At 43.4% G+C, this 14,254-nt stretch overlaps 1 protein-coding gene across 1 annotated transcript in view; it reads left to right on the top strand.

Moving 5' to 3' along the window:
* The window catches only part of LOC118091525 (store-operated calcium entry regulator STIMATE-like), a 42,032-nt gene extending 35,221 nt beyond the window's left edge, over positions 1-6,811 (top strand). Inside the window, exons 7-8 of the mRNA XM_035128612.2 lie at positions 436-552; positions 6,094-6,811. Coding sequence (XP_034984503.2) covers positions 436-552; positions 6,094-6,210 — 234 coding nt within the window. The 3' untranslated portion in view covers positions 6,211-6,811. The remainder of the gene's footprint in view (positions 1-435; positions 553-6,093) is intronic.
* Positions 6,812-14,254: the final 7,443 nt, after the last annotated feature.

The following is a 14,254-nucleotide window of genomic DNA, read 5'->3' as shown; positions in this document are numbered from 1 at the left end:
TTTTTTTGTACTGACATGGAATCTTCCTTACATTTTAGTGGGGACCCAAAACTGAACAACAGCAACAACAAAATAAACCTTCTGCTAAGAATTTCGGTTTTTCCGCCCTGGAAGAACAGGATCTAATGTCTGTCCCTCTGTTCTTCAAGTACAGTTGTACCTCAGAAGTCGAATGGAATCTGTTCCGTTCGACTTCCAAAATGTTCGGAAACCACAGCGCGGCTTTTGATTGGCTGCAGGAAGCTCCTGCAGCCAATCGGAAACCGCAGAAGCCCCGTTGGACGTTCAGCTTCCAAAGAACGTTTGCAAACCGGAACACTCACTTCTGGGTTTGCGCCGTTCGGGAGCCAAAACGATTGAGAACTAAGCTGTTCGAAAACCAAGTTACGACTGTATGAATAGTTTCCCCCCCCTTTGTTTTTCTCTCTTTTTAAGGCTGTTATGTTCTGGGTAGTGGACAGCTTGATTATGAAGAAGCGCAAGCAGAAAGAAAGCCTTGAGATCAGTGGAGTGGTGGAAATCTCACGAGCTTTGCGGGATGAAGAATACCAGGTGAGAACAGAAGACTCATCAAATTGCTCGTCCCTTAATTCTGTTACCTTTTTATTATCATTTTTATTCCGCCTTTCCCCCAGAACTGGGAATCAAGGTGTCTTACAAAAACTGGTGCGACACTGATTTAAATGTATGGTGCAGGTGTGGCCTAAGATGTCTTTTGAATAACTGCTTGTGCACAATGCGGAGATTCTGGCCTCTGGGATAGTGGCCATCCTGTTTGCAGAAGTCCCTCTGAGGGTTCCCCCCACATTTTCAAGCTCATCACAGTGTTAAAGGCTCCCTCTTGCCCTTTTTATTTTCTTTTAAGAAGATACTAAAAGGAAATGAATTTCAGAAAGTCCAGCTGATTTTGTGTGCGTCAAGCACAAGGTTCTAAAAACGGGCATCGCTCAGCTATCCAGCACAAGCCAAACATCCTTTAAAATCCTAGTAAAACCTCCAGATGTTTTGCAGTACAACTTCTGGTCCCTGCACCTCCTCCTGTTCCAAAACTTCTGTAGAGCATCTGGTTGGCAAAGGATGAAATAGAAGTTATTGTGTAGGTCTCAATTTTCCGCCATAAAATGAGCTGTGGTTACTCACTGAATTGGTGCAAGGAAGAAAAACCCATCTTAAGAATAGTGATGTATGGAAGTGAGAGCTGGACCATAAAGAAGGCTGACAAACCTAGACAGCATCTTAAAAAGCAGAGACATCACCTTGCCTACAAAGGTCCGTATAGTTAAAGCTATGGTTTTCCCAGTAGTGATGTATGGAAGTGAGAGCTGGACCATAAAGAAGGCTGATTGCTGAAGAATTGATGCTTTTGAATTATGGTGCTGGAGGAGACTCTTGAGAGTCCCATGGACTGCAAGAAGATCAGACCTATCCATTCTGAAGGAAATCAGCCCTGAGGGCTCACTGGAAGGACAGATCCTGAAGCTGAGGCTCCAAGACTTTGGCCACCTCATGAGAAGGGAAGACTCCCTGGAAAAGACCCTGATGTTGGGAAAGATGGAGGGCACAAGGAGAAGGGGACGACAGAGGACGAGATGGTTGGACAGTGTTCTCGAAGCCACCAACATGAGTCTGACCAAACTGCGGGAGGCAGTGGAAGACAGGAGTGCCTGGCGTGCTATGGTCCATGGGGTCACGAAGAGTCAGACACGACTAAACGACTAAACAACAACAAGAAAGGGGGGGATTCCCACCCTACATTGAAACACTCAGTGCAGGCAATGGGCACTAACCAGGCAGGTCAAAATCTTCCTGTTGTTCCCAAAAGCAGGCAAGGAGGCTCTTCCTCTCGGCTCAGTGTCCTCCATGACCTTCATTGCAAGTTCAAAGGAAAAGATCCCTAATCTTTTCCCGGCAGGTCTTTGTTCTTGGCCTTTGCTAACACAACTTAGGCCCCTGGGGAGGCTGTGTTTGTAGCATCCCATGTCTCTGTTTGCAGATGCATGATGGTCAAAGGGCATCATGAGGGTAAGTTGTCTGTGTCGTTGCTCCTGTCAGTTTCCAGGGACTGCGTGTGTTTGTATTGAAAATCCAGTCCTTTGGCAATGTACAAATTCTAGCTGGAAGGAAGAGGAGGAGACCTCCTAGTTGCAGTAGACAGTGTGCTTGGCTCTCTGCCTCTGTCTGCTGTATAGAGAGACCTTCGTCGTAAGGTCCAGGGCAGTTTGCAACAATTAAAAATTGAGCATTAAAAACAGTTTAAAACAAATGTCAGTCACAGAAATTTTAGATATAGCAGTGTGCAAGTGGACCCTTTGGAGCCTGAAAGATTGGTTGAGGTCGATCTTAATCATAGTTCTCCTTTAAAAAAAAATTCTTTATTTCAATTCATTAAAAAATTACATAGAACTCAAAAAAGTAATACAAAGAAAACATTCAAAATATATAACCAAAAGAACATCAAAACTAACAGACAACAAAAAAGCAAAGAAAAAATAATAATATAAAGAAAATTATATCAAATATATCAAATAATATTCCAAATAATATTTTAAGTAGTATTGCATATAATATATCAATATATATTAAACAATATATCAATATACATGTCAAATAACATATAATACGGAATACAAGTAAATAATATGTAAGAAGAAAAAATGAAAACGACATTAATAACTTATGAAAAAGAAAAAGGAAAAAGGGGGAAAAATTGCTTCCTGTTGTTTGAATACCGCTTTCCTTTACTTAATTTCTTTTATCTCGCTTTATCTGAACTACTATTTACATATTCTTCTCCAAATTTCCCTTTATATCTTTCAATCTAAACAAAACACCAAATCAATATTTATCCCTTCTTTCTTCAAATAGTCCTCAACATACTTCCATTCTTTTTTACAACTTTGTTTGGGGGTATTTCTAATTGCTGCCGTCATTTTTGAAAGATTCATAAATTCCACTAATTTTTCCTGCCACTCTAGAATAGTCGCAACTCTCTCCCCTTTCCAATGCTGTGCAATGAGGAGTCTGGCTGCTGCGCAATCATAGTTCTCCTTTACTCACTCAGCTGAAAATACTTGGAACAGATTTCCCTTCAGTTTCTGCTCCTGCTCCTCAAAAGAGATGTAGAGACTTTCTTTTTCTTTTTCCTGGACTCCTGGGTTCACTTCTGGTTAAGTACCTCAAGAGCTTTATCCGCATTGATCAGGTCTGGCTGAAAGCAGGCGCCAAGAGCTATCCACCCCACTTAGATTTCAAGTCCTATCTTTGAAATAAAGCTCTCCATTCTTCGCAGTGCAGAGTGCGGCAAGTATACTGTTCCTGCAAGGCTTCAATAGAGGCAGACCAAATATTCGTGCAGTCCTGCCTGAGCTCCATAATTGCTACTTTTAAAAAAGGAAATCGAGAGAAGCATCTCCTTTGCAAGGAAATAAATGCCAGGGTTGCTGCCCATTCTGGAAGGAGAAATGTGCAAAAACCTGCCTAGAAATCATACCTTTAGAGACTCAAGTACAGTGGTACCTCTGGATGCGAAGAGGATCCGTTCTGGAGCCCCGTACGCATCCAGAGCCGTACTTAACCTGAAGCGCCAAATCTGTGCATGCTCCCCGCGCCATTTGGCGCTTCTGCGCATGCGTGCGACGTCCGGCGCGTCTGCACATGCGCAAATCGCCGAACCTGGAAGTAACCCATTCCATTACTTCCGGGTTCGGCGCGTACGTAACCCATGTTGTACGCAACCCACAGCATTCGTATCTAGAGGTATGACTAATAATAATAATAATAATTAATAATAATAGGGTGGGTTTTTTTTGCATCCATCTGTCTCAAGAGACAATGGAGTGTGTCTCCCATCCAGTTTGAAACCACCCTAGACCCTGCTTAGTTTTGCAAACGTGCAAGCACTTTTTTTGCTGCAGGACTAGGAGGACAGAAGTGTTGCATTGCTTTTAAACAGTCATGTCTTTCCCCCAGAAGATCCTGGGAGCTGTAGCTTGATAAGGGTGCTGAGACCCCGTTTCCCCTCACAGTGCTCCATTTCCCAGAATTCATTGGGAAAGGGGGACTGACGGACTGACTGGCTTAACAAGACTTAGGGCAGACAGAAGGGGGAAAGCAATTATTCACACAGCATATAGTTAAACAGTGGAACTCACTCCCAAGAGATGCCCATCCGACTTCGAAAGCTTTAAAGAGGATTAGGCAAATTCATGGCTACATTCTCTATTCACTCCTGGCTCTGAATGCCAATTGCTGGGAATTCCAAGCCGGGAGTGAACTGTTAAGCTCGGGCCCTGCTTCCCTTCTTCCTCTTACAGTGTCTGCTTGGCCACTGTGAGAAATGGGTAGGTCATTGGCCTGATCCTGCAAAGCTTTGTTGTTGCTGTTGCTGTTGCTGTTGTTGTTGTGTATTATTATTGGTGCTGGAGAGACTCTTGAGAGTCCCATGGACTGCAAGAAGATCAAACCTATCCATTCTGAAGGAAATCAGCCCTGAGTGCTCACTGGAAGGACAGATCCTGAAGCTGAGGCTCCAAGACTTTGGCCACCTCATGAGAAGAGAAGACTCCCTGGAAAAGACCCTGATGTTGGGAAAGATGGAGGGCACTAGGAGAAGGGGACGCCAGAGGACGAGATGGTTGGACAGTGTTCTCGAAGCTACAAACATGAGTGTGACCAAACTGCGGGAGGCAGTGGAAGACAGGAGTGCCTGGCGTGCTCTGGTCCATGGGGTCATGAGGAGTCGGACACGACTAAACAACTAAACAACAACATGACTTTAGGCATCACATACTGTGGTGTTTGCCATCCTCTCCCACTTCCTCCTTAATGGGAGGATGTTCGCTGTGTTTGGATTTCCTCTTTAGCTTTCTGGCCATCATAGGGCTGCCTCCTCCCCACCCCTACCCCCGGCATTCCTGCCAATTGCAGCCTTAACAGTAACTAAAACACGGGCAGATCCTTTTGTTCCGTTTCCTACAAATGAACGTGCAACTTTGGGAGGTAGACGAGAAAGGAACAAACAGTCATTTGTGCTGGAGCCAAGAAGAGCTGTTGGTGCCTTGTTAACTACCCTGTTTTCCCGGGGGTGAGCTTTCAAGGCACTCTGCCGAATGTTTGTGTTACGTTCTCTAAACAGCCCTGTGCACCTTGCGAGTAACCCCCATTGAACTCAATGGGACTTGCTTCTGAATAGGCATGTATAGGGTTGTACGGTGGTTAAATAAATAGGGGCAATGCAGGGCATGCCATTAGCTGAATCTTTCTGCAACAGCATCAGAACTAAAAAACAATCCATCCGTTTTTGATGGCAATGTGGTGATCAAATTTGTTGGCATGTGTTTTGATTTGTTTTAAGCTTACTGTTATCTTTTAAATACCTGTTTTTAACAGTCTCTTATTGATTATTTTAATGGGGTTTTTTTCTAAACCACTTAAAGGTTTTATTATAACAAATGGTAAATAGTTAAAAAAATATTAATGGAATATTTTAAAGTTTTTAATCTGATCTGTGTAGGGTTTACTCCTTAGCCTTTTCTTCTCCCAAATATGTCCTGCAGGGCAGCGGGAATGGATGGTTCCTCAGGTTTTACTCCTTTCTCACAAATGAGTGTGGCTGCAACAGTTTAGGGTCAAAGGCTTCCTTCTCCTAGATGGGCTACGTTACACTAACATTGAAAATATGAAGCATTAATTAAGATACACAATAAAACAACCCCATTGAAACATTTACATACAAACTTCCCTGATTTTAAACATGCAATATGCAGCGACCCATTACGATTAAAAAAGAAGAAGAAGAGGAGCTTGGATTTGATATCCTGCTTTATCACTACCCAAAGGAGTCTCAAAGCGGCTAACATTCTCCTTTCCCTTCCTCCCCCACAACAAACACTCTGTGAGGTGGGTGGGGCTGAGAGACTTCAGAGAAGTGTGACTAGCCCAAGGTCACCCAGCAGCTGCATGTGGAGGAGCAGAGACGCGAACCCGGTTCCCCAGATTATGAGTCTACTGCTCTTAACCACTACACCACACTGGCTCTATATAAATGACATAAGAATTAAGTTGGCATGTTGCTTTTCTGCCTTGGTTTTGCAGGTGCTGCTGTGTCCAGCTGTGGATTTTGACCATTCTGCAAGTGACCAGGAACAGTCAGGATCTTTCCTCCCAGTGAATCCGACGACACGACCGTTGGACTACCCGGTTTCGGTTTAAATGGGGATTGTGAAGTGAGCCGAAATGAGGGGACAGTGGCAACTGAGAGACCCAATTAGGATGCTTCTCAAGTGATGCGCCCATCTTTGGTTTTCCGGGGAAGTGGAGAGCCTGTGGCAATTATGCATTTAAAGAAGGATCACAAGGTGGCGCCATCCCATTGCATCCAAATGTGATAATGCACATGGGATTCTCCATCATTCCTGGCCTTTTCTCGGGAGTATGGTGTTGGGTATTTGATTGACAGAAGATTACATGGTTGGTTGCATTTTGTTCTCCTGAGCTGTGCTCATGCTAATGAGACAGAGTGGGTTGACTTGGATATTCTGGCTGGCCAGCTGACGGTGGATTTCGTTTGGGTCTGAATAGTAACACTGCATCCCACCCCACCCCCAAAAATCAAGATTGTATGTCTGGAGCGGACTCTTCTGGCACGCAAACTGCACAGGTCACTCGTAAATCTGCACACAGATCACTCATAAAACAAACAAACCAGGTTGCAAAACTCTATTTTGAAAACAGAAAGCTAACCTCGACTCGACTGTTGTTGTTTTTTTAATGCTTTTATTATAAGAAGTGTAATAAATATCTGATATTTAAACTTTCCTCCTATTTGGAAGCCATGCTTGTCATTTGAATAGTCTCTTGAGAGGAGTCTAGTCTGAGTGTTTGGTTGCTGGTTATCCCAAGTTTGGATTGTTTCTGAGTGGAAACTGTTCCATAACCGGTAAACCTCAGGAGGAGCTTTTTCATCATGTTGGGTTCTGTATGCAAAACCCACCCATTCCCAATGGCAGGACGGCTTCAGAATCTCGGTGATAGAGGGCGACATCATCTAGCTTTCCATGCCACGTACCTGTCAGGGGCTGGCAGGTTGCTGATAAGTGGATACTGGGGGAAGAAGGGATGGAGTCTGACTTGGGAGAGGGGGCCAGTGATTTGTGGGGAGCTATACTGGCCAGGAGGCAAGAGCCGGGAGCAGGGGAAGCTTCAGAACTGGAGGGTGGAGCACAGGATGGGTTGGAAGAAGAGGAGAGAGCAGCAGGCCGGGCTGGAATTAGGTTTGATGAGGCCCTAAGCTACTGAAGGTAATGGGGCCCTTTATATGTCCAGCTGTCCTTTGTCAACAACAAATTGTCCCTGTTTTTGTGTGTTGAATATATGCTATATGGTAATTGATGGACCTAATAGGTATCTAAAGCCATTTGCACATATTGCCATGCAACCAGTCCATGCAGAAGGTAGGCACCCTATATATAGAAAGGAGCAAACCAGTGATATTTTAGGGAGCGGGCTAGCAGGCGGGGGCCATGACTTACATCAAAGGAGCCTACACAACAGAAAACACTGTTGCTGTATGTAGATTTTATTTCATTTGTTTTTTATCTTATATTTTGGAAATGTACATCCAGGGGTTTTTTTCCTTTAAATTTTTTTTGGGGGGGGGCCAAGAGAGTGGGGCCCTAAGCTATAGCTTGTTTAGCTTATACGTAAATCTGTCACTGGAGGCTGGTCAGGCAAGTGAAGGACTAGGGCCGTGGCCCAACCTCTCCTGCACCACTGTCTCCCAGAACCAGGAGGGAACTGAAAAGGGAGGAGCAGAGGACGTTTCCATGGAGGCGCAGTCTCTGGTTACGTGTGTGCAGCCTGTCAGGGGAAGGTACATAAACGAGTGGAGGGGGAGTGGCCTCCTGTTGCTGCAACTGCATACTTGGAATCGCTGCCTAGACCCTAGACTGGTGTGCGTAGGTCTCTATGCTGTCTTTGACAAGGAAGAGGTATCTTATCTTCCATGTGAATTCCTTTGGCTACGGAGCACCTTTGACAGTACCCCAGGAGTGGTGAAAACCTAAATTCTGTATCTTAAGGTGGGGAGAAAACATTGCTGTCACAAACGGTACATGCTAAACAAAACTGCATGCACTCGTATACTGTGGTACCTCCAGTTACAGACGCTTCAGGTTACAGACGCTTCAGGTTACAGACTCCGCTAACCCAGAAATAGTACCTTGGGTTAATAACTTTGCTTCAGGATGAGAACAGAAATTGCGTGGCAGCAGCGGGATGCTCCATTAGCTAAAGTGGTACCTCAGGTTAAGAACAGACCTCGAGAACGAATTAAGTTCTTAACCAGAGGTACCACTGTACTGTAGTTTTGTTTGCAAAATTCAAGTTCTTAATGCAATGCTTTTGTGCATGCAGGAGTTCTGTTGTCTGTTCTGCCTGGTACAGGATGGGGGACTCATGGCCCTCCAGATGTTGTTGGATTCCAGCTCCCATCAGCCCCAGCTGCCATGGCCAGTAGTCATGGATGATAGGAGTTGTAGTCCAACAACATCCGGAGGGCCATAGGTTCCCCGCTGCTGGTATGTCAGATTCTCTTCCGGCAGGGATAGGGAACCTGGGGCTCTCCAGACTACAACTCCCATCATCCCTGGCTGCTTGCCATGCTGGTTGACATTGATGGGAGTTGGAGCCCAGCAGCAATTGAAGTGTGGCAGATTCCCCATCTCTGATGAGGAAGCAGGGGCCCTGTCACTAGGCAGGATCGGACAGCTTGCCTCAGGTGGCAGAATTTAGGGTGCCTGCCTTTATTTTATTTTACAGCTTGACGGAGCATGGGAGAGGCATCACTTAGGTTTGTTGGGCAAAATACGCACCAACCGAGTAGCAACAGCGGCAGGGTCGACAAAATAACAAAGTCGTCTTCAGCATCTTTGCTTGCTTTTATTTACAACTATATACAACACACTCCTCTACTCCTTTCCTCACATTTCACAATACATCACCACAACCACACCCATGAACCATTTGGGTAGCTTAAATACAGAGTTCAAAATAGTCACTTACCCAATCACATTACAGTAAGCAAACTCTACCTTCAATTATTCAAATTAGCAAAAGCTCACAGGTGTGCTATCATTCAGAACAAGGTTACAAACACACATCTCTGTGTAGCACCATTGACCACATCAGTCTTAAAGGAAAAACCTAACAACCCCCTGCTGGTCAATGATGCGTAGCAGTAACATTCAGCATTTTCTGTGTATGTTTAAGATGCGTAGCTGTTGGCAAAGCTTTTGTGAAAATATCTGCTATTTGCTCTAGTCCAGCTACATGTTCTAAAGTAATCATTTTTTCATCAATCATTTGTTTTGCAAACTCCAAGCGTAACCGTAACGTTCTGGTACGTTGGGTATTGCCTTCTGATGTCAAAATGGCTATTCCACTTTGGGAATCAATGTGCACGGGTATTGGTAATTTTACTTTTATTTTTAGGTCTGCAAACAACTGCAAAAACCATTCAATGTCTCTGATGGCTTCAGAGCATGCACAAAGTTCACTTTCTGTGGTTGACATACAAATTATATGCTGTCTGCGCGTTCTCCATTCAAATGGACATTCATTGTATCTGTAAACAAAACCGGACACACCTTTATATTTGAAATGTTCAGATGCATGAGATGCGTCACAAAAAATATCGAACCCTGTATCATTATGCGCCTTAAAATGTAATCTGTAATGCAGTGTATTTTTAAGATAAAGCACCACTCTTTTTAACGCTCGAAAACACTGCTTGGTTGGATTCTCCACAAATGTGGAAAGAAAATTAAAACTGAAAGATATGTCTGGTCTGGACACGCGCTGAATAAAGTTCAGCTTTCCTAATATCGACCTGTAAAGTGTTTTGTCATGAAAAGGTGCATCCTCTTCAGTAAAAGTAAATCCACATGTTAATGGGGTTTCTTTTCCTTTTGCGTTCTCCAAATTTAGTACTTCTATTAAATCTTTAATTTTTGCAGTTTGATGTACAGCAAAAGAACCATCTGCATCCCTGTCTATTTGCATGGACAGGTAATTCTTAACTTTCCCCAAATCTTTTACATCAAAACGTTTACCAAGTTGAGAAATAAACAACTGGTATTCCTTTAAATGTTTACATGAAAATAATAAATCATCAACATAAACGGCCAATTTGACAACAGAATTATCACATTGTTTGGTAAAAATGCAATTATCAGCTTTCCCCTGCACAAACCCAAATTCAATCAAGGTTTGTTTTAAAGTTTCGTGCCAATTCCTGCCACTTTGATGCAGGCCATACAGAGATTTGTTTAATTTACAAACTACCCCAGGTGCAGCATCTACACCATCCGGAACTTTCATGTATATGTCTTCATGCAAATCAGCATTAACATAAGCTGCGGAAATGTCACAATGGTACAATTCACACCCATTTTTAACAGCATCTAGCATCATCAATTTTATACTTTCAAACTTCACACTCGGAGAAAACACATTCTCATAATCAATGCCTTCCAATTGTTGGTAACCTCTTGCTACTAACCTAGCTTTATATCTCATTACTTTATTTTTATCATTAAGTTTTACTTTAAACACCCATCTTGAATCTATGACTCGCATATCAGGTGTTTGCTTCACAAAAGTCCAGGTGTTATTTTGATTTAGAGATGCAAGCTCAGAGTCTATCGCTTTTTTCCATTGTTGAGCTTGTGACTTTGGCATGGTTTGTATCTCTTTAAAACTTTTTGGTTCAAAATTAACTTGGTTACAGTATACATTGTTTGCAACTTCCTCTTCTATTTCCTCATCAACAGTAGCAATATTTCTACGTTTAAACAACTGCTCCTGTCGTTTCTGCCTCTGTAGCTGTTGTTCATTGATGTAACGCTGTGGCTGTCTAGTTATTCTACTGGAGCGTCTAAGCTCTGCTAAACTTTCACTGTCAGCTTTTAAATTTCCTTCCAAAACTTCAGACATACAACTAGTAGAGGGCTTTGGACTTAAAGTATGGTCTGAATTGTCCATTGCCTCTTGTTCCTCTTTAAACTCACATTCTCCAATCTCTGACTGATTACTGTCAGGATCGGTATCAACTGGCTGCTCGTTAGCATCAGCTGTACTCTTTGGGGATATTTCTTTTAGACCATCACTAGCTTGAAACTCAGCTACACCATCCCAGTGTACTGATGGTATAATGCTACGGGTAAGGTGAAACTTTTTTGTGTCTGATAAATAAATGCGATAATTCCCTTGTTGATATCCCATAAATTTACCTGGGATACCTCTTTCCTGCAGCTTGCCTTTAGCTGGGTAATGCATCATAACATCACTGCCCCAAACACACAAATACTTTAGATTGGGACGCTTTCCAAAAAGCATTTCATGAGGTGTTACTGTTAATGCAGAATGATAGGATCGATTCTTTATATGGGTATAACAGCTCAAACATTCAGCCCAGAAGCTATCAGGAAGTTGAGCATCATGGAGCATTGTTTTTATCCCAGATTGTAGGTTTTTGTTAACAACCTCAGCAATCCCATTCTGCCAGGGACTCCTGGGTGAGGACACTTGGTGTACTGTCCCCTGCGCATTTAGGAACTCTTCAAAATCCTGTGACATAAATTCACCTCCAAGATCAGGGTACAGATTTTGTATATTTTTACCAAAATGAGTCTTAACCCAATTGCAAAACTTTTTATACATTTCTAGTGCTTGAGACTTCTTAGAGATTGCATATGTCCAAACATATCTGGTTTTCTGGTCCACAAGTGTTAGCCAGAATCGGGACCCTCCAAGTGATTCTGGCAATGGTCCTACTAGATCACAGTGAACCCTTTCAAAAGGCTCTGCTACTTCTCTCATAGTGCTTTTGCCCTTTTGTGCCACCTTAATTTTATGTTTACAGCATGACAGGCAGTTCATGTAAAATTTACACGGTTTAATCTCTAGGCCATGCACTATATCCTGTGTTTTCAAAACATCTGCAAAGTTTTTATGACAAAGCTTGCGGTGAGCTTCATGTAGGCAGTTTTTATGTGGCTGACAATTTGCCAACCCCTGCCTGCTCCTATTGGCTACACCACAACAGCTATTGCTTCCTCCTGAAGAGGAGTGAAACTTGAGCCTGTAAAGTCCATGAGTCTGTTTTGCATAGAGAACCTGCTTATTGGCCCGATAAAATCGGCACATTTTTTCAGTAAATTTAGCTCTAACACCTTGACGTGCAAACTGATAAACTGATAATAAGTTCCCACACAGTTCAGGGCAATAAACAACATCTGATATAGTAATATTCAAACTATGCAGTTTTATAGTACCCTTTCCAAGTGAGGGCAAAACTATTCCATTCGCTAAATGCACATTTCCAGTCTCTGGTGTGTAATTTATGAAGAGACTGCGATTGCTGCTCAAATTTTGCGATGCGCCACTATCGATGATGAAAAAGTCCCAATTACCTCTTTTAACTTCACAAGCCTGTGGTTCTGCAAAGAATGCTTGTGGCTCGGGTCGACTACATCGCTGCGGTCGCTGTGAAGGCTTCCACGCCTGAGTGGCTGTGCGTCCCTTTTGCGACCTAGAGGAAGTCTTTTTACTCTTTGCTCTGCATTCCGAAGCAAAATGTCCCAAAAGGCCACAGGCAAAACATTTCTTGTTGGCTCTTAAAGCTACAACATCCCTATTGTCATTTGAATGAACATTCTGCTCTTTGGGAACCGGCATAACAGAGGCGTCTTGCCTGTCCAGCTCCGCCATCAGTTTTGCAGTCACACCTTCAATACTCAGCTGGTCAGGAGGGACCAAAGCGAGCTGGCTTGCGACTGCATCATACTCTTTGTTTAATGAGCAGAGGATTATAAAACAAAATTGATTAACAGGAACCACAACGTCTCTTCTCAAAAGCTCCAACCTGATTTCCTGTAAATGTCTCAGGTGAGCTGCCAAGTCACCGCCAGGTTGCAGCTTTGCCTGATAAAGCTGGCGGTAAAACGCCAAGGCTGACGCAGACTCTTTTCTCAAATGGACTGCAGCTAAACTCTCCCACATTTCTTTAGCCGACGTTTTATCTCTGATATATACAACTTGCTGGTCGGACACTGCTAAGTTTAGAAAAGCTTTGGCTTTGTTATCCCCCCGTATCCATTCAGGGGTAATTATCTGAGGAGGGGTGTCTGTGGCGTAGTTAAACAGGTCCTTACATTCGAGTAACCCTCTCATTCTAAAGGACCAAAGACTATAATTACCATCAGTTAGTTGAGGAAAGGTAAGCGCCGTCTTTTCGCCGTCATCCATCCTGGATATACTTCCGGCTCCTTTTTGACCGGCAGATAGCTCAGCTTCGCAGCCCTCTTAGCAAGCAGTTCAAACACCCATGCACAGTTCCTGGGCCCATAACCGGATGTTGGGCAAAATACGCACCAACCGAGTAGCAACAGCGGCAGGGTCGACAAAATAACAAAGTCGTCTTCAGCATCTTTGCTTGCTTTTATTTACAACTATATACAACACACTCCTCTACTCCTTTCCTCACATTTCACAATACATCACCACAACCACACCCATGAACCATTTGGGTAGCTTAAATACAGAGTTCAAAATAGTCACTTACCCAATCACATTACAGTAAGCAAACTCTACCTTCAATTATTCAAATTAGCAAAAGCTCACAGGTGTGCTATCATTCAGAACAAGGTTACAAACACACATCTCTGTGTAGCACCATTGACCACATCAGTCTTAAAGGAAAAACCTAACAAGGTTTTCTGCCCTGGGCCCCAGGAATTCTAAGAAGGTGTCTGGAACGGAAGAGCACTTGACCGCCGCACCCCTTGCTATTTATAAATTGTGCTTCCCTATGCAGAAATGTGTGCTTGTGCAAGCTAGTGTGACTTTTAGCAAGCCTAAATCACGTCTCCAAGGAAGGGAGAAACATTTCAGTATTGGGCATCTGGCAGAAAGACGCCTAAATGATAAATATTTCCCTCTAATTTGCTCACTGGATCCAGGCCAGTGAGTACAATTAAAACATTAGCGGATCGTCTAGGTGTGCCTCCATCCTTTCGCAGCAAGGAGCCCATTTTTGGCCTGGCAGCAGAGTTCCTTCCAATTCCATAAATGCACCTCATTGCTCATTCTCTAATTATTCTGTTAGGCTGGGTTGTTGGTTTGTTTTGCAGCAAGAAGGTTTCTCGAGCAGGAGGCTTTTGGAGGTAGATCAGTGCCTGGAAGGAGAACTGAATCC

Source organism: Zootoca vivipara, chromosome 10 (genome assembly GCF_963506605.1).
Source record: "Zootoca vivipara chromosome 10, rZooViv1.1, whole genome shotgun sequence".
Lineage (NCBI taxonomy): Eukaryota > Metazoa > Chordata > Lepidosauria > Squamata > Lacertidae > Zootoca > Zootoca vivipara.
Note: the sequence above shows the minus strand (reverse complement) of the source record. Positions and strands in the feature narration are given on the sequence as shown.